This window comes from Esox lucius, chromosome 2, assembly GCF_011004845.1.
Source record: "Esox lucius isolate fEsoLuc1 chromosome 2, fEsoLuc1.pri, whole genome shotgun sequence".
In the NCBI taxonomy this organism is placed as follows: domain Eukaryota; kingdom Metazoa; phylum Chordata; class Actinopteri; order Esociformes; family Esocidae; genus Esox; species Esox lucius.
In genome coordinates this window covers 29,608,329-29,630,355 of record NC_047570.1, presented here as the reverse complement: position 1 = coordinate 29,630,355, position 22,027 = coordinate 29,608,329, and the positions used below count along the sequence as shown (strand labels likewise).

At 41.4% G+C, this 22,027-nt stretch overlaps 2 protein-coding genes across 2 annotated transcripts in view; one reads left to right on the top strand and one right to left on the bottom strand.

The window, feature by feature from the left end:
- Positions 1-9,935, top strand: part of il16 (interleukin 16) — a 38,375-nt gene extending 28,440 nt beyond the window's left edge. Inside the window, exons 23-27 of the mRNA XM_034296628.1 lie at positions 239-407; positions 4,697-4,798; positions 5,114-5,372; positions 5,483-5,611; positions 5,954-9,935. Coding sequence (XP_034152519.1) covers positions 239-407; positions 4,697-4,798; positions 5,114-5,372; positions 5,483-5,611; positions 5,954-6,129 — 835 coding nt within the window. The 3' untranslated portion in view covers positions 6,130-9,935. The remainder of the gene's footprint in view (positions 1-238; positions 408-4,696; positions 4,799-5,113; positions 5,373-5,482; positions 5,612-5,953) is intronic.
- A 342-nt stretch (positions 9,936-10,277) lies between these two features.
- On the bottom strand, positions 10,278-21,685 carry stard5 (StAR-related lipid transfer (START) domain containing 5). Its single transcript, XM_010877063.3, has 6 exons — positions 21,158-21,685; positions 20,788-20,837; positions 20,253-20,385; positions 19,612-19,729; positions 16,190-16,283; positions 10,278-14,103 (listed from the first exon to the last, which is right to left on the bottom strand). The coding sequence occupies exons 1-6, from the start codon at positions 21,245-21,247 to the stop codon at positions 13,953-13,955; spliced, it is 636 nt and encodes a 211-aa protein (XP_010875365.1). The 5' UTR covers positions 21,248-21,685; the 3' UTR covers positions 10,278-13,952.
- Between the last annotated feature and the right edge of the window lie 342 nt (positions 21,686-22,027).

The window sequence follows — 22,027 nt, the reverse complement described above, 5'->3', positions numbered from 1 at the left end:
ATAACTATTTCCTCTTTATGCAAATTAAATGCATGACAATGAGAGTAGCAACAATGTTTATATTCTTTGGAACATTTATTTACACAGGCAAGGCACTGGTGTAAAGGCAAGGACATACTGTGATTAACCATAAGGACCTGGCTAATGGAAAGTGCATGTTGTGTCTTCCTCATTGTGTGTGGTTACTCTGCATTTCAGTGTGCGACTTCAACAGTTTTTTCTTCCTTATACCTCACAGCCTAGCTGAGTTGAGAGAGTGCACCATCGAGAGAGGAGAGGAGGGTGGGGACCTAGTTTTGCATCCGTCCCCGTCTGCATCTGCCCACTCAGTTATCTCAGCCATCCCTCCACAGGAAATACAGAACATGATCCAGGAAGTCAAAGCTCTGGATGAGGAAACACTGAAGGTAAGGCTGTTTATCTATTCATCTGTCTCTGTCCATCTTTAAATTAATACTGAAAAAGTACAAGCTAACAAATTAGCAACAACTATCTGCACACTAACCTAAAACAAAGTGTAAATGTCAGGCATTTTAAGTAAAAACGACTAGGAAAAAGAACGCTGTTTCACCTTATCTACAGTACCCACCCTGGTCAGTTCCCAAAGTATTCGACTCTTCAGATCAAGGTACATCCAAGGAAAACAAGTTGTCACACAAATAAAAATGAGACAGAATGCTACTCCATCATAGCAACTATGGTTCAAAGATCTCCTGATTGCACTACCTTTTGGGTCCGTATTACACCAAATTGTACGGCCATAAAAGTGACACATTACCATCCTTACCTTGGATCCATCTGCCACTGTACTCAAGGATAAGATAGTTTGAGGCCTTCTTATGTCTGGTCACAATCTCCTCCTAGGAACAGGGTTTGCTGAACCCAGTGTCTTCTCCCATTCCCGGCATCTGTGTACTCAGATTTCACAGCCTAATGGAATGTTTGCCGATTGGAACACAGAATTACACTGGATTTTGACAAAACAATTCTTATGGTGGAATATTGGTGTTCATAATGTAATTAATACACAGAGCATCCATCCATCATCTTCCGCTTATCCGGGGCCGGGTCACGGGGGCAGCAGTCTGAGCAGAGATGCCCAGACTTCCCTCTCCCCAGACACTTCCTCCAGCTCTTCTGGGGGGGGACCGAGGCGTTCCCAGGCCAGCCGGGAGACATAGTCCCTCCAGCGTGTCCTAGGTCTTCCCCAGGGTCTCCTCCCGGTGGGACGGGCCCGGAACACCTTCCCGGGAAGGCGTTCAGGACGCATCCGGAACAGATGCCCAAGCCACCTTAGCTGACCCCTCTCGATGTGGAGGAGCAGCGGCTCTACTCTGAGCTCCTCCCAGGTGACCGAGCTTCTCACCCTATCTCTAAGGGATCGCCCGGCCACCCTGCGGCGAAAGCTCATTTCAGCTGCCTGTATCCGGGATCTTGTCCTTTCGTTCATGACCCAAAGCTCATGACCATAGGTGAGAGTAGGAACGTAGATTGACCGGTAAATCGAGAGCTTCGCCTTGCGACTCAGCTCTTTCTTCACCACGACAGACTGATACATCGACCGCATTACTGCAGAAGCTGCACCGATCCGTCTGTCAATCTCCAGTTCCATTCTTCCTTCACTCGTGAACAAGACCCCTAGATACTTAAACTCCTCCACTTGAGGCAGGCACTCTCCACCAACCTGAAGTGGGCAAGCCACCCTTTTCCGACTGAGGACCATGGCCTCGGATTTGGAGGTACTGATTTTCATCCCCACTGCTTCACACTCAGCTGCAAACCGTCCCAGTGCATGCTGAAGGTCCTGGCTTGAAGGGGCCAACACAACAACATCATCCGCAAAGAGCAGAGACGAAATCGTGTGGTCCCCAAACCTGACACCCCCGGCCCCTGGCTGTGCCTAGAAATTCTGTCCATAAAAATTACGAACAGAACCGGTGACAAAGGGCAGCCCTGCCGGAGTCCAACATGCACTGGGAACAAGTCTGACTTACTGCCGGTAATGCGGACCAAGCTCCTGCTTCAGGAACCTGACAGCCCTTAGCAAAGGACCCAGGACCCCATATTCCCGAAGCACCCTCCACAGGATGCCACGAGGGACACAGTCGAATACCTTCTCCAAATCCACAAAACACATGTGGATTGGTTGGGCAAACTCCCATGAACCCTCCAGCACCCTGTAGAGGGTATAGAGCTGGTCCAGTGTTCCACGGCCCGGACGAAAACCACACTGTTCCTCCTGAATCCAAGGTTCTACTATCGGCCGTATTCTCCTCTCCAGAACCCTGGCATAGACTTTCCCGGGGAGGCTGAGAAGTGTGATCACCCTGTAGTTGGAACACACCCTCCGGTCCCCCTTCTTAAAAAGAGGGACCACCACCCCGGTCTGCCATCCCAGAGGCACTGTCCCCGACCGCCACGCGATGTTGCACAGGCGTGTCAACCAAGACAGCCCCACAACATCCAGAGACTTGAGGTATTCAGGGCGGATCTCATCCACCCCCGGTGCCTTGCCACCGAGGAGTTTCTTGACTACCTCTGTGACTTCAGCCCGGGTGATGGACGAGTCCACCTCTGAGCCCTCATCCTCTGCTCCCTCAATGGAAGATGTGACGGCGGGATTGAGGAGATCCTTGAAGTACTCCTTCCACCGCCCGACGACATCCCCAGTTGAGGTCAACAGCTGCCCACCTCTACTGTAAACAGCGTTGGTAGGGCACTGTTTCCTTCTCCTGAGGCGCCGGACGGTTTGCCAGAATCTCTTCTATTTGCACATAATACCAGCAAACAAAATAAAAGAATAGACAATATAACTTGTCTCATGAATATACAATCAGTCTTCAGCCAAATACAAGTCATCTATATGAATGGGTTCGGCTCTAAAATGTGTTACCTTTTAGCTTTGCTGCCCAGACATGTCTATATAGCCTCTCCCAGTGCAGTGACCTGTCAGCCTGTGACCTGTTTCCATTCAGTTCTGTACAGAGGAAATGGGATTGTTTTATTTCCTTCTCACTCCACAAAAACACTAATACAGTTGAACTGGAGATGCCTTCTATCAAGCTTTTGAAGGCCTAGCCAATGCCTGAGCTCACCAGTGAGATAATCTACACAGAACAATTGGGATCTTTTTTCCCTTCAAAGTTAATCCTTTCATTTCCAATCCAGTTTAAAGAGAATAATTCACACTACGAAAATAAGTTTCTATTTGTAAAATACAATAATGATTTCATAAATCATGAAGGGGTGAAGTTAGAGTGCTCAGCTGCAGAGACTGTGTATGTAGTGTATGGAAATGTACACAAAACACACACATCCACGCAGGAGTGCATACATAAAGAAAATCATACACAGAAAAACACACAGTACATTCGGTTCTCTACCTGAGAGTCTTTCCGGAAGACAGAGTTTGGCAGTGGGTATTTGTTTCAGTTCTTCATTTCCGTTCTGTGTTTGCAATCACAGCTTCCACAATCACACATACACAAATTCAATCCATGTAAAGACCTGAGACCTAACCTTGAACCAGAAATCCATGTAAAGACCTGAGACCTAACCTTGAACCAGAAATCCATGTAAAGACCTGAGACCTAACCTTGAACCAGAAATCCATGTAAAGACCTGAGACCTAACCTTGAACCAGAAATCCGTGTAAAGACCTGAGACCTAACCTTGAACCAGAAATCCATGTAAAGACCTGAGACCTAACCTTGAACCAGAAATCCATGTAAAGACCTGAGGCCTAACCTTGAACCAGAAATCCATGTTCCCTAGTCTTACACCTTAACCCCAATACCCTAACTTGTATGCCTAAACTTAGCCTCGCTCGACCTTCCTAAACCTAAAAGTAATCCCTATTCTAACACTAAAATTATACCATTTCCTAAAAACTTAATTCCAATTTTATTTTTGCTAGTGTGGACCTGCCATGAATCCTTCTGGGGATTTATTTTTCAGGTTTTACTATCTTTGTAAAGTCCCACATGTACATAGACATGAATCCTTCTGGGGATTTATTTTTCAGGTTTTACTATCTTTGTGAAGTCCCACATGTACATAGACATGAATCCTTCTGGGGATTTATTTTTCAGGTTTTACTATCTTTGTGAAGTACATAGACATGAATCGCATCTCACCACAAGAACACACACGGATTGTAGGGAGACGTGTTTCAGACATAGCGAGAAAGGAAATACAGACAGATGTTCTTCTGAGCAAAGAGCCTGGAGGAGAGGGCAAGATGCTAGCATCCCCTGGGCTGAGTAAAAAACAGCTCTCTCAGAGAAAACACAAAACCATCTGGAAGTGATCACTAGCTGCAGCTGAGGTTTATTAAGAAATCCAACTTTGATTTATCTGTGAATGCAGATGCTTCAAACTGTATGACTCATGTCGTAAATGAAAACAGGACCAATATTTATCAACTGTCTCAAAGTAGTAAGGCTTCTGCTGCTTTAGGATCAGTTTAGTTGTTTTTATATCACTCTGAATAAAACTCCATGGACAGGAGGGACGTTATCCTAAATCAGGAATCCTCCTCTAGATGAGATCAATAACTATTTTTAAGTTTTATTGTTATAAATCTAGCTAGAATAATTTGAACCTACTAGGCCGGTAGAAAAGTGGAATGGAAAAACAGGAAATATTCTGTCGAAAGTTAAAAGAAATGGTGACATCTTTCCTTCCATCTTTCCAGCAATTTCAGGATATTCATGTGGTGATCCTGCACAAGGATGAGGGAGCCGGTCTTGGTTTCAGCATTGCAGGTGGGATAGACCTGGAGAGCAAAGCCACCACAGTGAGTGTATCTTGCAGCCTGCAGTAGAACCAACCAATCACACTACATAGTTATGCTAGAGCAGATGTAAAGTGATGCAATTGGATTTGCATGTGTATGCCATCTGGGGAAATTTAGAATCGCTCCAAAGGCAGATTTCCATTGCTCCAAGTAACCTATGGTCAATACAAGTGGTATTATACTGCATTGTTAGAACTAAGGTTTCGGACAGGGGTTAAAGGTCCAAAAGGCCTGAAACCGTCCTTAAGCGTGGCCAGATGTGCAAATGTCTCGGAATCCCGATATCAGTGCTGTGATGAATGCCTCACTCCCTAGGTCCACCGTGTGTTCCCTCACGGCCTGGCTGCCCAGGAGGGGACCGTGGAGAAGGGGGACGAGGTGCTGTCCATCAATGGGCAGACACTGAGGGGCGTGACCCACGCCGACGCCACCGCTGCACTGCGCCAAGCCCGTAACATGACACTGGCCGTGGTGGTGGTGAGCAAGGGGAGGGAGGAGGGCGGAGGAGCAGGAGAAGGGAGCAAGGCTGATGACTTGTCTGTCAACAGCAGCAGTGCAGACCTCAACACCGCAGGTCAGTAGGTAACCCGAGGAAAACAACGCACATGAGGGCATGGTGCTAGCGTGTGTGCACACAGATCATGGTGCATGTAGACTTGTTGATCATGGTCTTTGTCTCTGTAGTTGAGGACGGAGGATCTTTGCTGACGGTGGAGTTGGAGAAAGGAGGAGGGGGCGTGGGCTTCAGTTTGGAAGGCGGGAAAGGATCTATTAATGGAGACAAGCCCCTGGTCATCAACAGGATATTTAAAGGTACAGTGTCACAAGATGAGGTAGATTAATAGTTCAACCAGAACAATTCAACTACAACAAAAATGCTTAAAGGTTCATCTGGAGACAGTGGCCTCAAGTATACAAACCCAAGGGATGGATGGATGTTACACCATGTCCATAGATCTCTCACCTATAATTCGGTTGAAACAAAACAACATATAATTCATAATTTCATCCAAAGCAGCTTGAAGCATTTGCATACCTTTGAGTATGTTTTTTCCAAGTGCCATGCACTAGAACTGTAAGTGGGTAGCTGATCTGCACCTAGGAGAATCTCCATTCCAGAACTATCTGTAAGTGTATTTTCCTGATCCCCAAAAGGTGGCGCTGCAGAGCACAGTGGTTTGCAGTCAGGGGATGAACTGCTGCAGGTCCAGAGCACCTCCCTTCAGGAACTGAGCCGCTTTGAAGCCTGGAACATCGTCAAGGCTCTGCCTGAGGGACACGTCACTTTAGTCATACGGAGGAGGGATTACAAGATGGAAAGCTCAGCCTGATGGACATGTCACTGCAATCACCCGGAGTGGTGCGTTGTGTCTGGAAATTAGTCACATCTAAAAACAAATATGGATGGTCAAACCATTTAAAGACGGATTCGGACATTTGTGGTCGTTGGTTGTAATAGTTGCTCTGTTGAGAGCGGGCCCTCATAAACGTTATAAATGTAATGTACAGACGTAAAAAATATGGCCGCCTGGATTTTTTTATTTTATTCATTGATGAAAGTAACCTAATTTAACAAATCACACAAAAACAAACCTAGAAAGAATTTAAGCATTTTAAAAAAACTAACGCAATTTCCTCATGCAAAAAGGTAATATACCCCTCTCTTTGCATCACATTAAATGGCTAAAATTTGAATCAGGTACCCAATGTGAAAATGAAAGATGTTCATAGAACCCCAGGGTAACATCAAGATATCTACAGCCCATGTCATTCTGACATGCATAACTCAATTCAGAATGAAACTGCACACACCTGGCCTAACTGGGAGGTTTAAAAGGAATTAACCTCTGCTCTAAACAAATAATATCAAGACATGACTGATGTGGAACAAAGTGCTCTGGGCAGATTAGTCAAAGGTGGAGTTGTTTGGTGAAAACAAAATACTGCCTTTGAACAGAAGAACCTCATACCAACCTTAAAGCATGGAGGAGGTGGCATTACGGTATGGAGCTGCTTTACTGGTTCAGGGCCAAACTTGCCATTATTGAATCAACCATGAATTCCATACTGTACCAGATAATTCATGAGGAGAATGTGAGTCAATCTGTCAAAAAGCTGAAACAAAAATGGATATTGCCAGGACAATGGCCCAAAAACTAGAAGCAAAGCAACAGAAAAACAAGAAATATAGGGTTATGGAATGGTTGAGTCAAAGGCCAGATCTCAATCCTATTGAAATGCTGTGAAAGCCCACAAACATAACACAGTTGAAATACATAGTACTGCAAAGAAGGAAGGCCAAACATTTCTCTATCACTCTATGTAAGAGACTGATAGTTACAAGAAATGGCTACATAAAGTTATTTCTACCAAAGTAGGAAACCACAAGCCATTGAAGCTTGGGGTGTACTTATTTTTTCTGCACCATGAAATTGCATTTTTGTTGATTTTCTTTTTAATGATTGCAAAGTATAATCTTTCAGTGTAATTTGTTTAAGTAGGTTGCATTTATCTGTCAACAGTGAAATTAAGATTACATATCCATACGTCCAAATATGTTAAAAAAAGAATCCCAAGGGGTTTATTGTTTCACATGACTGAATGTGAGGTGTTTAACATCAGAAGAAAACAGAGATAGCTGGGAGGAGGTGGTACAAGCTAAGCAACCAGTGTTGAATCTTGATTCCTGATTTTGTCTGTCTACATAGCATATACTAAAATCACAATCAGATGACTATTCACCTTTTGGTCATCTGCGCCAGTCTAAAGATATTGCAGTCAGTGAGACAAATTAGGGAGAAAGGAAGCATTTTAAGAATGCGTAATAAACATGGCTAGCGGCGCCTTATGATCAGATCTAAACAATGGTCTCAATAGAAGATGTTTTTTCAGGGGTGAATGTAGCATATTGAAATGTGTGAAATGTACTCCTCAGCTTTGAATGTTCACGTTTGCGCTGCACAATTGCTTGTTTTTGAGTTGTCACACCCAACAGCAGAGTTGCTAGAGGGGGGTCACATTTCTGAAGCAGAGGTACCGAGTTTGAGACAGGTATCTGCCAAATCAGGAGATCAACTTCACGTTGCTTTAGGTGCTTCTAAGTGACTGCAGCATCATCTACATCGTGGAAGGCAATAATAATCAAACAATATTTTGTTTGACCATCACATGTCAATTCTAAAGCTACTGGGATACATAAGTGATATTTGAAACCTTGTTTTACCCACATTGTTTTCAGTTTGAACACATTTATTTCATGTGTACAATTTAGAAAACACTTATCCAGAGCGAAAGACACGACTGCCTACCATTTCATATTGCTCCCCTCCCTCATGGGAATCAAACCTATAACCCTGTCATTACAAAACATACATAAAGGAAAACGTTTATGAATAACACAGCTATTTTGATACTGCCACATCAGTCGGAGCCGTGCTGTTGGAAGATGACTGGCATGTCAGCTGATGCAGCTTCACTAGGCAACTCTTATCTCCTGTTGGCTTTGTTAGGCTCAAATGCCATGTTTGTAGCAGCCTTTTATATGAATCTGATAAAATATCACTGTTGAGATATCTTACAATTTTAGTACACAACTAACTACAATTTCACCAATAGAGCCATTTTTGCATACTTTTAAAGTAATTTCTGGGTCACAATAAAGTATACCATACTTAGGATAAAGCCCCTTCCTGAAACCTGCTCTTCAGAAGTGTTAGTTTCATCAGCAGTTGTAAAATATATTAACTACATGAAAAATATAACTGATTGCATTAGGCATGGACAGTTCAGACACCAACATGACTAATCATTGGTGTGTATGAGCATTTCATAAGAGTACAGTAAACATAGTTATGAATGCTATATATTTTATATCAAATCATATTTCAATGAAGAGCGGTGAGTTTACAGGTGCTTTGAAAGCCTTTATGTATCCAGAACTTCAGGGACCACAGTTAGTATGAGATTTTCACACAGTTAAAGCATTTACATAACCTTTCTGTTGCTTTGGACTGTTAGAAAGTGTATATGTGATGTGAATTTGTCACACAATCAAATACCATGCAGTAATGTTTGATATGTTGGAACGATTTTCTAGACCAAAGACTGAAACTTCAAACCAAAAACAGAACATCAAAATGAAGGTCAAACCAATAGTTGCATTACCACAGGAAGACCTGTTTGTATCTTTTTTCTACTAATCTGTATTTTCACCAACAACATTAGATTTTTTCACATCAGGTAATTTCAGCGCTTTACTGAAGCTCTGAAGCGTTTTTTTTTTTTTTGCCAAGTCTAAGTTTATTTAGTTTGAAAAACTAATTTAAATGTACTAAGATAATTATTTGCGCTTAATTTCTTATGCAGTAATAGCGCTTAATTTCTTATGCAGCACAGTTGTGCTTGTCAGACCATGCAATGGTTTTTGCAGCCATTCATCATTATTCTACCAATTGATGGGCATAATTCATTGATACTTCTCAAAGGCCCGTAAACTTAAATGTACGGGTGCATGTTTTGATCCCGCCCAGACGACTCCAATAAATTGATTTCCTGCGTTGGTTAGACTGGAAAGTTAACAGGACCTTTAATATCCTAAAGCAAGGCTGCTTTTGAATGTCAGTGCATCAAGTGGGTGATTGAAGAGCAGTGCTATGTCAGAAATAGAAACTATAGGTATAAAATGTGGATGTGGATGATTCATGTACCCAGATGTATAAAATCAGATACAGGATTCAACCCATAGCTCTTCTCCTCACTCAATCACCCACCTAATACTCAGGCATTCAAAAACAGATGTGTTTTAGGCTAAGAGCTATCAATGGATAACAAGTAATTTAAAAAAAGATACTACAGTAAGTCATTCAAACAAAATACTAAGTAGTTTAAATGAGAAACTTGTATTTTTGGCAAAAATAAAATACATTACCTTGGTATTCAGGGCTTTCGTAGCACTGATTAAAAAACCAATTAGTTCAAGCTGAGCTGTATTTACAGTCAATTATGTAACTAAAGTTGAGCAGATTTGACCTTGGACATTAAGAAAAAAAATGTGTACAAAAATCAATTGGAATGTACTATAGATATGAAACTCTTATGAATGTATAAAGCTTATAAAGATATATTGATAAATAATTTAAACAAATGTGTGTCTTTCAATCTGTGTTTCAAAAGATTATTGACAAGACTGTTGCCAAACATTCACACCTGAAAATCACTAGATATTTGAAGCAAACACATATTTCAGCATAGAGGAGACATCAGCTAGAATTCCTTTAAACCTGGCATTCCACACTATTAAAAGATGGGAATCGTCAAACGGGACTTCTGGGTTGTAACAGCTATTATTAACCCATCATTTGAAATAACCAATTCTCCAATGTGACAATCAGGTGGTAACATTTTGTAGTGGGTCTAACCATTTTCCTATCTGTTGTGCAGTGGGGATTATAACACAAGAAAGCAGTAGGAGACTATGGAATAACGGTCCTTTGTTTTTAATACGTGAGGTACAAACTCTATTGGGTGAAACATACAGTGTACAGTAGTCATACAGTACAGTAGAGTCAAGATCAGGATTACAATTGCAAATTCCCAAGTTTCCAGAAATCACAGATGGAGGATTCCAAGATCCCAGAACCTTCTATGCAGGATCCTTTGAGAAAATAACCCACATTTTGCAACTCCTAGACTTAGGAAAAGTGTTTTTGTTCTCCTATGTACATGTCTAACAGTACATGTCACCATCAGTCACTTTCCATGGCAGCTGTTCTTTTCAATAATCAGGAGTTGCAACAGGAGGACAACAAACAGCATTCAACACATACCCTAAAACACACACACAACACCTGTTGCAAAATGCATGATCGAGTAAATAAAAAATAAAAAAACCACCAATAGACAGCTGGTGTACCGTGACGTTAAGACAACAGCACATTCAGTAGTAGGTAGGAACTCCAGGTTCCAGTTACAGTACAATAAAACACAGCAAAAAGATGCCTTTATAGCACCACACCGACAAAAGGCAAACATTGACTGGAATAAAAGCAAGCATGTAAGACTGTGTGGTCGTAGACGAAGTGAAGTACGATGCACTTGTAAAAAGACGTAAGAAGGAAGTAACGATGTTCACTTTAAAAAACAAACGTAACCACAAGATTGCTGAAAAGGTGGATGTGAATACGTATTAAGGTTCATCATCACACAGACTGAGAGGCATGCGGGGGACGGACCATACAGCACTGGGACAACACCAGCTAGTGGGCGTGTCTTTAGAGAGTCCTCCGTCCCCCTCTCACCCAACTGATGAACCCACCTCGCAGAAAAAGACAGCCTTCTTGACAACCTGGTCCTTTCACGCCAACTTATATGAAGGAATGTCAAGTAGAGGACGCTATAAAGACACACACTGACCTAGACGGACTTGCCCTCTTGTGCCACACCACAGAGTGTTTTTTTGCTGGTAATACCTTTCCTTATAGTGCAAAACAGAACACTACAGACAGCTGATGTTAGAATATGGCAGTCCTACGCTGCTGTGTTTAAATACGTTGGGACTTGAAAGTGGCCCCGAATGACAGTCAACAGTCCGATACTTTAAAAGAGAGATCTATGGGCCCTGGTCAAAAGAAGCGCACTACTGTAGGTGAAGCTATTCATATTGCCATTGGAACTGCTCTTAAAAATAATAAGGACTAGGATAGAGTTAGGGGATGTTACTGTAGGTTGATTATAGCCACCACCAAAAACCATGCCAAATCTGCAAGCTGTATAGACACCGCCTAAAGGCTATTGTGCAAAAGTTTGGATTAAAGGGATGTGGAGACAGAATAAAACCAGAACATTATAACTACAGTACTACTGTACACACAGAACAACAAAAAAATGAGGTATGACTCTCCCAATGAAACCTGGTTCCATTTTGGGGGTCCTGTAAGGTCCATGCAACATGCATGATACTGTCATTAGGATGCAGACAGTATTTAGGAATGGACTGTATTCAACAGCAACTGTAAAAAAAATGAAGTGCATATATGTAGTATCTAGGACATAGTGCTATACAATATATATTGTAGATTTAAAAGTGATTTTCAATATTTTGGGGTGGGAGGTGAACAGGAAATATTTTTTTCTCTTTTTGCATTAGAAAGATGATTTTCATGAATGTCCAAAGGGATGAAAGGTCTGTAAGTTAGGTCTCCAATAGCTGGACTTAGTGACAAGGTCTTTGCCAATGTAAAAACAGTGAATGTCTAATAATATAGTGTGTGCATTTTTTGGGGGATTTATGGTTTCATGGTGACAGTGTTTGTCCTCTGGCTACCAAATGGCACCAGAGGGCTATTCCAGAAAGCTGCATTATAATAAATTAGCGTGATCTGTCAAACCAGAACTTGGGAAAGCTCTGAGTTTTCAGTGAACTTAAAGTGAATCCTGATTGGAAACCATAGCAACAAATTAAATGAACCAAACCTGCTACCTTCTAGGTTAAGTTGATCTTATCCTGGCCAAGTGACTCAAACACATAGCTTATCCACCAATCAGTCTATTCCGTCACCATGGCCTGTCACTTCACAGAAAGTCCAATTGGCATGGGAGCCTGCATTGAACACTGGATTACACAAAGGGAACCAATGAATGGGCCCCTGATGGATCCTTTCGATCATTCAGAACTGATACTTGAACATTATCATTATTCCACTTAGTTAGGAATTGTTCATGCCACTTAATTCAACCCATACCCATTTCAAATGTAGCGTGGTTTCGCTTTGACCACTATTCAATCTCTGTCTATGGTACTGCATTTGACTTTTACCAACTAATAATTTAGTTGTTTTTAATATTGTTTTTAGTTTATTGTCCTTAGTTTTTATATTCTGACAGGATCTTTTTGCTACCATGGTGTAAAAAAACAGAACATGTGCTGTGTTCCACACCATTGCAACTGAGACACACTGTAGGCTAATGCCATTTAGGTTATAGGCTTGTCAAGTAACATGAGCATTGCAACAAAAGTCCTCTATAAATTAAGTGTTATCAATAATAACCCATATGTATTTAGGCCAATTTGGTGAGTAAGTCAAGACAATTCAATCATGAATTTATTCTGCTGCTTGTTATCTGCCAAGCTTACAAACGGGCATTTGCAGCGGTGGCGGTGTGCCTTCATTTGGAGAAAACATCTACATGATTGTTGGAGGGCGTTAGAAAGGATTTCTTGCTCCATGCTACTTCAGTATCATGCCCTGCTTTGGACCCCATGACGTTCATCACATTTTCTGTCATGAGGACCATTTTAAATGTTGCTGGCATGTACGAGTTGTCGGATAAACCGATCTGCGTTTCACTTTACCTAATGATTGAAAAAAAAAAACAGCTATTCTGGAACCAAGAGCTCTAAGACTCCCTTATATTGTTAAAATACGCCAGAAATGTTCAGGGAATCCTTCATTTCTGGAATAACCCTCTATTTAAATCCTTAACTTTCTGGAATAATCCTCTATTTAAATCCTTAACTTTCTGGAATAACCCTCTATTTAAATTGTTAAGATTCAGGAAAACAACCCATTATCATATTAGCATTATTTTGTTCTCCTGGAAATTAAAATATAACCTTTTTCCCCCCCGAGAGAATAATGATTGAAAAACAACAGACCCCAAAACTCACTTGTAAGACTGCCTCAGTGGCCACTAATCATGGACCTGCAGAGTACCAGTACCAGACATTCAGCGTTTGGCACCAGACCAGCACTAACACAAATATTATATGAAACAACAATCTGAAACCAGGTTTGTTTCCTGTTAGTTCTGGGCTGGGGTAAAACAAAAGGTATTCACCCTTCCTTCTCTCATGTACCTTTCAGTCACTATGCGCTGAGAATAGAGGCAAGGCCAGGTGACTACTCTTTCTAATGAAAGAGGCTGTGAAGAAATGTGTATAATATTATAGATGCTATGATATTTTTTGGCTAGAGAGTTGAGTCCCCCCCCCCTCCCCCCACAAACAAGAACCAAAGTTCTGTTTACCCTCTTCACAACTGACCATTTTACGGTTCCACCAATTCTTAGCTAACCATTCAGTGTCGTGTAGTCACCCTGAAGGCTGGTCCTGGGAGTCGTCTATGTAGTTCCCACATATCTAACAGAAGGGAAAGCATCAGTGGTCTTTGAGGGACTTGACAGCCTTGGACAGATTATTGTAGAACTCCACCATGCTGGAGGGGAAGAAGGAGTCGACCACTGAGCGAGGCAGGAGGCCTCCCAGGTCCGTCTGGAAGAAACTAAAAACCTGCGTTTTGCTCGGCTCACTGGGAGAGACAGAGAGCAAGAACGTGAGTTGATGCAATACCGTACAAGGAACAGCAGGCAATAAACTAGGAGGTAATATCAGTTAATGAGAGAGATTCACTAATTAAAGCTGTCGCTGTGTACATTTTAGATTAAGATGATCGACGGTTCTTTAAAAACCTGGACGTCACACTTATTCAGTTTTTTATCTAATACATAAAGTTAAGGAACAACACAATCGTTTCACACTCTTGTGTTCAAAAACAGCTAATAATTAGAATAGTAGTCAAGCATTACAAAAAGGTACAGGTGCAATTTCACATCTATGAATACAGTGGGGAGAACAAGTATTTGATAACCTGCAAAATCGGCCGTGGTTCCTACTTACAAAGCATGTTTGTAATTGTTATCGTAGGTACACTTCAACTGGATTAAAACGTTTTTCTTTAAGAAGCCCTCCTGTTCTCCACTCATTACCTGTATTAACTGGACCTGTTTGAACTCGTTACCTGTATAAAAGACACCTGTCCACACACTCAATCAAACAGACTCCAACCTCTCCACAATGGCCAAGACCAGAGAGCTGTGTAAGGACATCAGGGATAAAATTGTAGACCTGCACAAGGCTGGGATGGGCTACAGGACAATAGGCAAGAAGCTTGGTGAGAAGGCAACAACTGTTGGCGCAATTAAAGTAGTTCAAGATGAAGGTCAATCTCCCTCAGTCTGGGGCTCCATGCAAGATCTCACCTCGTGGGGCATCAATGATCATAAGGAAGGTGAGGGATCAGCCCAGAACTACACGGCAGGACCTGGCCAATGACCTGAAGAGAGCTGGGACCACAGTCTCAAAGAAAACCATTAGTAACACACTACGCCGTCATGGATTCAAATCCTGCAGCGCACGCAAGGTCCCACTGCTCAAGCCAGCACATGTCCAGGCCTGTCTGATGTTTTCCAATGACCATCTGGATGATCCAGAGGAGGAATGGCAGAAGGTCATGTGGTCTGATGAGACAGAAATAGAGCTTTTCGGTCTAAACTCCACTCGCTGTGTTTGGAGGAAGAAGAAGGATGAGTACAACGCCAAAAACACCATCCCAACCGTGAAGCATAGAGGTGGAAACATCATTCTTTGGGGATGCATTTCTGCAAAGGGGACAGGACGACTGCACAGTATTGAGGGGAGGATGGATGGGGCTATGTATTGTGAGATCTTAGCCAACAACCTCCTTCCCTCAGTAAGAGCACTGAAGATGGGTCGTGGCTGGGTCTTCCAGCATGACAACGACCCGAAACACACAGCCAGGGCAACTAAGGAGTGTAAGAAGCATCTCAAGGTCCTGGAGTGGCCTAGCCAGTCTCCAGACCTGAACCCAATAGAACATCTTTGGAGGGAGCTGAAAGTCCGTATTGCCCAGCGACAGCCCCGAAACCTGAAGGATCTGAAAAAGGTCTGTATGGAGGAGTGGGCCAAAATCCCTGCTGCAGTGTGTGCAAACCTGGTCAAGATGTACAGGAAACGTATTCTCTCTGTAATTGCAAACAAAGGTTTCTGTACCAAATATTAAGTTCTGCTTTTCTGATGTATCAAATACTTATGTCATGCAATAAAATGCAAATTAATTACTTAAAAATCATACAATGTGGTTTTCTGGATTTTTGTTTTAGATTCAGTCACTCACAGTTGAAGAGTACCTATGATAAAAATTGCTTTGTAAGTGGGAAAACCTGCAAAATCGGCAGTGTATCAAATACTTAATAAAATTTAGACAAATACATGTACATTTTAGTCAATGTGCTACTTTTACATGTCTGTACAGTATGTAAAAGTAGCACGTTGACAAAAATATACATTATAAATAGCATACAGTGCAATTAAAGAGTTGTAGGCAAGCCATATTAAGGACCCAGCCAGAGCTTCTTGTGCAACTTGCACGTTTGGGTTCTCTGGCGTTCAGCTCTCTACTTGTGCCCCTGTCGCCTCCACCAAAACTTTATCGGTTCTGACAGAATTAAACAAAATGTTTTATGTTACAGATGGGTGTGCGGTATAAAGCGAGGGCACAGTGAAGAAGTGTACTATGAAACGGAAGCGTGACTCACCCAGAGATGGGGACACAGATGCAACCACAAGGATGGTTGAAGCCTCTCACATACCCCGGCTGGGGAGGACAGCTCGGGTGGCTCACATTGGTGGCTAACGGGCAGAGCACAAAGAGAAGAAAATGGCACAGTTACAATTATAGCACATGTTCACATATAATTATGTTTTAATGAAATCAAGCACAAAATGTTAATTGGCACATGTACAGTGAAGGCAAAACATCTCATACAGGCCTAGGACACATTGCAGTAAGGTGCTAAGCAACTCGGAAGTGTTTTGGCCCTCTAGTACCGGAGCTGCCTAGCCCTGCCACAGCAAAACATTGTAATTACCGAATATGTAAGTACATATACATAAAATGTAATTTTGTGCCTCATGCCACTGAATTAAAATTATATTTTATAATTATATTATTAAATCATGTTTTAACAGAAAAAAACCTCTGAACTTGGTCGAAAACAATGCTTGAAGCACATGAGGAGACTGATTTAGATTTTTTGTTTTACAAGTTGGGCACCTTAGAGGTGCCATGTTTCTATAGCAAGTAATGTTTTTACAGCCAGGTAAAGCATAGGTTGTTTTGCAGTTAGAAGGAAATAAGAAGGCTTCATCCATGACTCTTTTCACTGGCATCATTGCCAACAGCTATACAAAACAGTGGACCCATGCACAACACTGTTGTTCTTCACCGGTAACATTTAGAAGCTTTCAACACAATGAACGGATTACCAACTAAGAAAAAATAAAGAAAAACACTATTGTTAAATTGTGTTTGATGTGTAGACTCAGTTAATCTGTCAAAATGTTCTAAATTGATAACTTTATAGGGCAATATAGCGCTCAGCCCACATGCCCATTTCACACAGTATCTGCTTTTTTTCCCCCTTTCCATTTCATGCAATCTTTACATGACCCACATTTCACCATGCATGATTGGGCACAGGCCTCAGTAGGTCTGGGGCAGTTGACAAGATAATGTCCTTCCAGTCAGCCTCACTCTGTGAGATAGGGTGAAAGCATTAGTAGAAGTTACTGTTGTCCTTTACTGCTCCTTAGCTGAGCATTGCATTTGCAACACTATGGTTGTGGGCTGAATAGTAAATAGAACTAGTAAATATACATGCTATTGTTTATATATATTTTTAAAAGATCAGAAAACATAGTTTTTTAAAGCTTTCATAAGTTGATCAAGTGAATATAGTGAGTGTGCTATAAGGTGAGAGTATACGATTAGGTCCGGAAATATTTGGACACAACCGAGATTAAAGTGCAGACTTTCAGCTTTAATTCAAAGGGTTGAATAAAAATATTACATGAAACGTTTAGGAATAGCAACCATTTTCATACACAGTCCCCTTCATACACAGTCCCCTCATGATGCTTCAGATCATGAGCCATTCCAAGCCTTCTCCATACTTTATTCTTCCCATCATTCTGGTACAGGTTGATCTTAGTTTCATCTGTCCAAGGAATGCTGTTCCAGAAATGGGCTGGCTCTTTTAGATGTTTTTTGGCAAAATATGGCCTTCCTAATCTTGAGGCTTATGCACCTTTTGGTGAACCCTCTGTATTTGCTCTCATGAAGTCTTCTCTTCTGGAGAGTGTTCTTCACGTTGTGAAGGGGTTTTTCTTTACCATGGAAATTTCCTAAGACCATCCATCACTGTTGTCTTCCATGGACGTCCAGGCCTTTTTGTGTTGCAGAGCTCACCAGTGTGTTCTTTTTTCCCCAAACTGTTGATTTGGCCACTCCTAATGTTCCTGCTATCTCTCAAATGGATGTTTTTTTTGCAGCCTAAGGATGGCCTGTTTCACTTGCATTAAGAGCTCCTTTGACAGCATGTCGTGGGTTCACAGCAACAGCTTCCAAATGCAAATGCCACACCTGGAATCAAGTCCAGACCTTTCACTTGCTTAATTGATGAAGAAATAACAACGGAATAGCTCACAACATTCCACGAAACAGCTTTTGAGTCAACTGTCCAATTACTTTTGGTCCCTTGAAAAAGAGGGGGCTACATATTCAAGAGCTGTAATTCCTAAACCCTTCCTCCAATTTGGATGTGAATACCCTCAAATTAAAGGTGAGAGACTGCACTTTAAGACCATATTTATTATTTAACTGTGAATAACTTAAATATATTGTGTTAAACAGACAAAATAACAAAACTTGTGTCAGTGTCCAATTATTTACTGACCTAACTGTAATTGTATTTGAATGCAGTGTTTTAATTAACTGGTTTGGCTTTAATTAAGAGCATTTCCACAAAGAGCAGTAAAATAGGGATATCTCCATGAAGTTTGCATTGAGAGTGATATTTCTATAACAGGGTCTATTACAATACTAACAAATGCAATACATTGTCATGACACCGCCTTTGAAAGTTTTACCCCTCAAATCAGATAAGTGTTAGGTCCCCCAGGTAGATAATACAGTGAGGGAAAAACGTATTTGATCCCCTGTTGATTTTGTACGTTTGCGCACTGTTTAAAGGGAGTGCTCCTAATCTCAGTTTGTTACCTGTATAAAAGACACCTGTCCACAGAAGCAATCAATCAGATTCCAAACTCTCCCTCAACGGGGCCATGTACCGTCAAATCTTGGGTAAGAACCTCCTTCCCTCAGCCAGGGAAAATGGGTCGTGGATGGGTATTCCAGCATTACAATGACCCAAAACACAAAGCTAAGGCAACAAAGGAGTGGCTCAAGAAGAAGCACATTAAGGTCCTGGAGTGGCCTAGCCAGCCTCCAGACCTTAATCCCATAGAAAATCTGTGGAGGGAGCTGAAGGTTCGAGTTGCCAAACGTCAGCCTCGAAACCTTAATGACTTGGAGAAGATCTGCAAAGAGGAGTGGGACAAAATCCCTCCTGAGATGTGTGCAAACCTGGTGGCCAACTACAAGAAACATCTGACCTCTGATTGCAAACAAGGGTTTTGCCACCAAGTACTAAGTCATGTTTTGTAGAGGGGTCAAATACTTATTTAACTCATTAAAATGCAAATCAATTCATAACATTTTTGACATGCGTTTTTCTGGATTGTTTTGTGGTTACTTTGTCTCTCACTGTTCAAATAAACCTACCATTAAAATTATAGACTGATCATCTATTTGTCAGTGGGCAAACGTACAAAATCAGCAGGGGATAAAATAAATGTTCCCTCACTGTATGTGGGAACCCCTGAGCTTTACTAGTAAATGTAAACATATTCTGCTGATATCAGCCAACGTTTGTTTGAACGACATAATCTGTCTTTATATCCCAGTGCTTTATTGTTATTTCTTTACAATGTTGTTGTGAAAACCCTTTAAAAAAATCTATGTAGTTCCTCATACAAAACCCCAATACGGTTCCCAGTCTTGGAAGTCATTAGAGGACAATACAGAAAGAAATTAAAAGGAGAAAGATGTGTTACTCACCATTGGAAGTTATGGTGCCGTCGTCATATTGCTTAACCAGAATAACGTCTACAAAGTCTCTGGGGGCTATTATACCCATGGCTGCTGATGGAGTGACTGTTCGACAAACTGTGATATTCTGTAAGTGGGAATGAGACAAGGCTGGTTAACACCTGGCCTTGCTAGGCAGGACACATCCTTATTGAATGTTAATAAAGAAAGATGAAATAGAAGAACCAAATACACCCTTCTGATATCCAAAATAAGGAATCAACAGAAGTTCTATTCATGCGATTACCATCTGCCACATTCCACAAGATAAACACTGGGCTTGTTTAGCAGGACATGTTGTAAAACAGATTAAACTATGTGACAATCCAAAACATTGTTCTTCTTTGTTTCAAAAGATGCATCACAGAAGACATTTTACAACAGAGGCCTGGTTTGACCAATGTACAACACTAACCCTGGATACCAGTGTGGCCAATAAAAGCTTTTGCCACCAGGATAATCATTCTCCTGCTTTCAGGGCTTAGCATAATTACCAATGTGTGTATGTATAACTCTGTATAAGAGCATCTGACCACAATATGACTACAATGCAAATGACTGACAAGTAGTAGTTGAGTTCATTGGTTTTGAACTTCTCAGTGTCAGCCTACCTCGGTGACTTGCTCTAAGAGCTCAAACTTCTTGACATTGTTGTCCCATTTCACCCGCAGTCCATTGGGCACTGGCTTCAGACACTCCCATACCTTTTCCGGGCTTCCCTTGACCACCGCCTCCCCCTTATACCTGTCAGACATAAAGACAGCCCTAAAACTTGGGGGAGTTCTTTCGGTTTCTGTGAAAAATAAATCAATCAGAGATTCTCCAGTAACAATGCTTTTAGTCAAGGACTAAAAGTGTGGGGGGGGGGGGGGGGGGGGGCAGCAATTAAGCTGAAGGTGGAGAAAAGACACACCTGGTAAGGCGATGTGCTGGTGAAGTGAAACAAAAGTAGAGAAAAAGAAAGCAGTACACTGTAATGGTCCGAAGGTTCTTCTTCAGGGTATCGATTATGTCTATTATGATAAACAGCTTAAATTAACGTTAATTGACTTCATTAATTGAACTAACTTAATATCCTTGATCAGAAGTTACTAGGGTATCCAGAAAAAAAACGTTATTTAAAAAAATCATTATTTTCATACTTACACATTCCCAGGGAATTCAGTTGATGGCCGCCAGGATACAATGATGTCATTCTGAAAATCAACATCCATTTATCAAAAACAAAAAATTGCCAATTGGTTGCTTGTCGTTACCCATTGTATTTAACAGAGGTTTATGTAGTTGCAAAACGTTTCATCAAATGAAGAATAACATGAATGGAGCCACCTGAATTCTAACCAATAGAAAATCTGAATCACAAAACGGTCAAAGAGATTTTAATTCATCCAACACATTATTGGACAAAACTGTGATACAGTAGGTCCCTCCCTGTTTGTTGAAGAAACGTTTCTAAAGTAAAACGTTCGGTTTGAAGCACTACTTAGTAGGTAGAATAGCCGACATCAATACACACCGATTTCTTACAGACTTTCCACCCAGACTCGTCCTTGGTGTAGCTCAAAAGACAGTCCCCAACTGCATTCGCTATGTGTTGGTAATCCATGTTTGTTGAATCTGCCACTTGTCTAGATGTGGAGATGGGGTGTCTATTGAACTAGCTAGCCAGCTGTCAGTGTCAGGCTAACCGGCTAGCTACCTAGCTGAAAGCATTCGTTTTGATTTAGCCAGATACACAGAATCGCTAAGCTAACTATCGGGGAGTATGAAACGTAAAATATGAATATGCGCTGGTGACATTTAACCGACACAAAAACGTAGCTGACTAAACTAATGTATACAGTAGTAACGTTAGCTAGCTACGTTAGACGAGTTAGTAATGTAACGCTTGAATGGGCAAAAATGTACTATATAGCAAGACAGCCACCAATGGCTACAACCAAGAGGTTCGTTCAAAGATAACTATGACTTGATTGCGAAAAACAGAACAAGATTAATTGATAGTTAATAGTTATGCATTTTCTCCAGGAATCCAGCTAGCCGTTTCCCCTACTGACAATAAATGAATGGAGGAAAATAACGTAGCTAGCGCTGCTCACCGGTTGGTGGTTGGATTCTTGTCAGTGTTGAAGTGAATGCTGGGAGTTGAAGTTTTAAAAAGCTTGAACCCAAGACCATGGCCCAGACACACAGATTGTGAACATAGGCCAAAACGTTTGATAGGATTTTCTTCTCTGTCATTTCCTTTGTGATAGTATTAGTTGATTAGACAAAAAAAAAAGTGCAATGTTGATCTTGAGGTGCCAGTTTTTCCAAAACAAATTAATGCAAAATCAGTTGTTTTGAATTTCAAGATTTAATGGGTAACAAGTGTGATCAGTTTGGA

Coding starts and splice junctions, on each gene's coding strand:
- stard5 (XM_010877063.3), bottom strand. CDS start 21,247: ATGGATTACCAACACATAGCGAATGCAGTTGGGGACTGTCTTTTGAGC. Junction 16,284..19,611: donor CGGCACCATAACTTCCAATG/GTGAGTAACACA, acceptor TCTGCCCGTTAG/CCACCAATGTGAGCCACCCG. Junction 14,104..16,189: donor ATCTGTGTCCCCATCTCTGG/GTGAGTCACGCT, acceptor TGTCTCTCCCAG/TGAGCCGAGCAAAACGCAGG.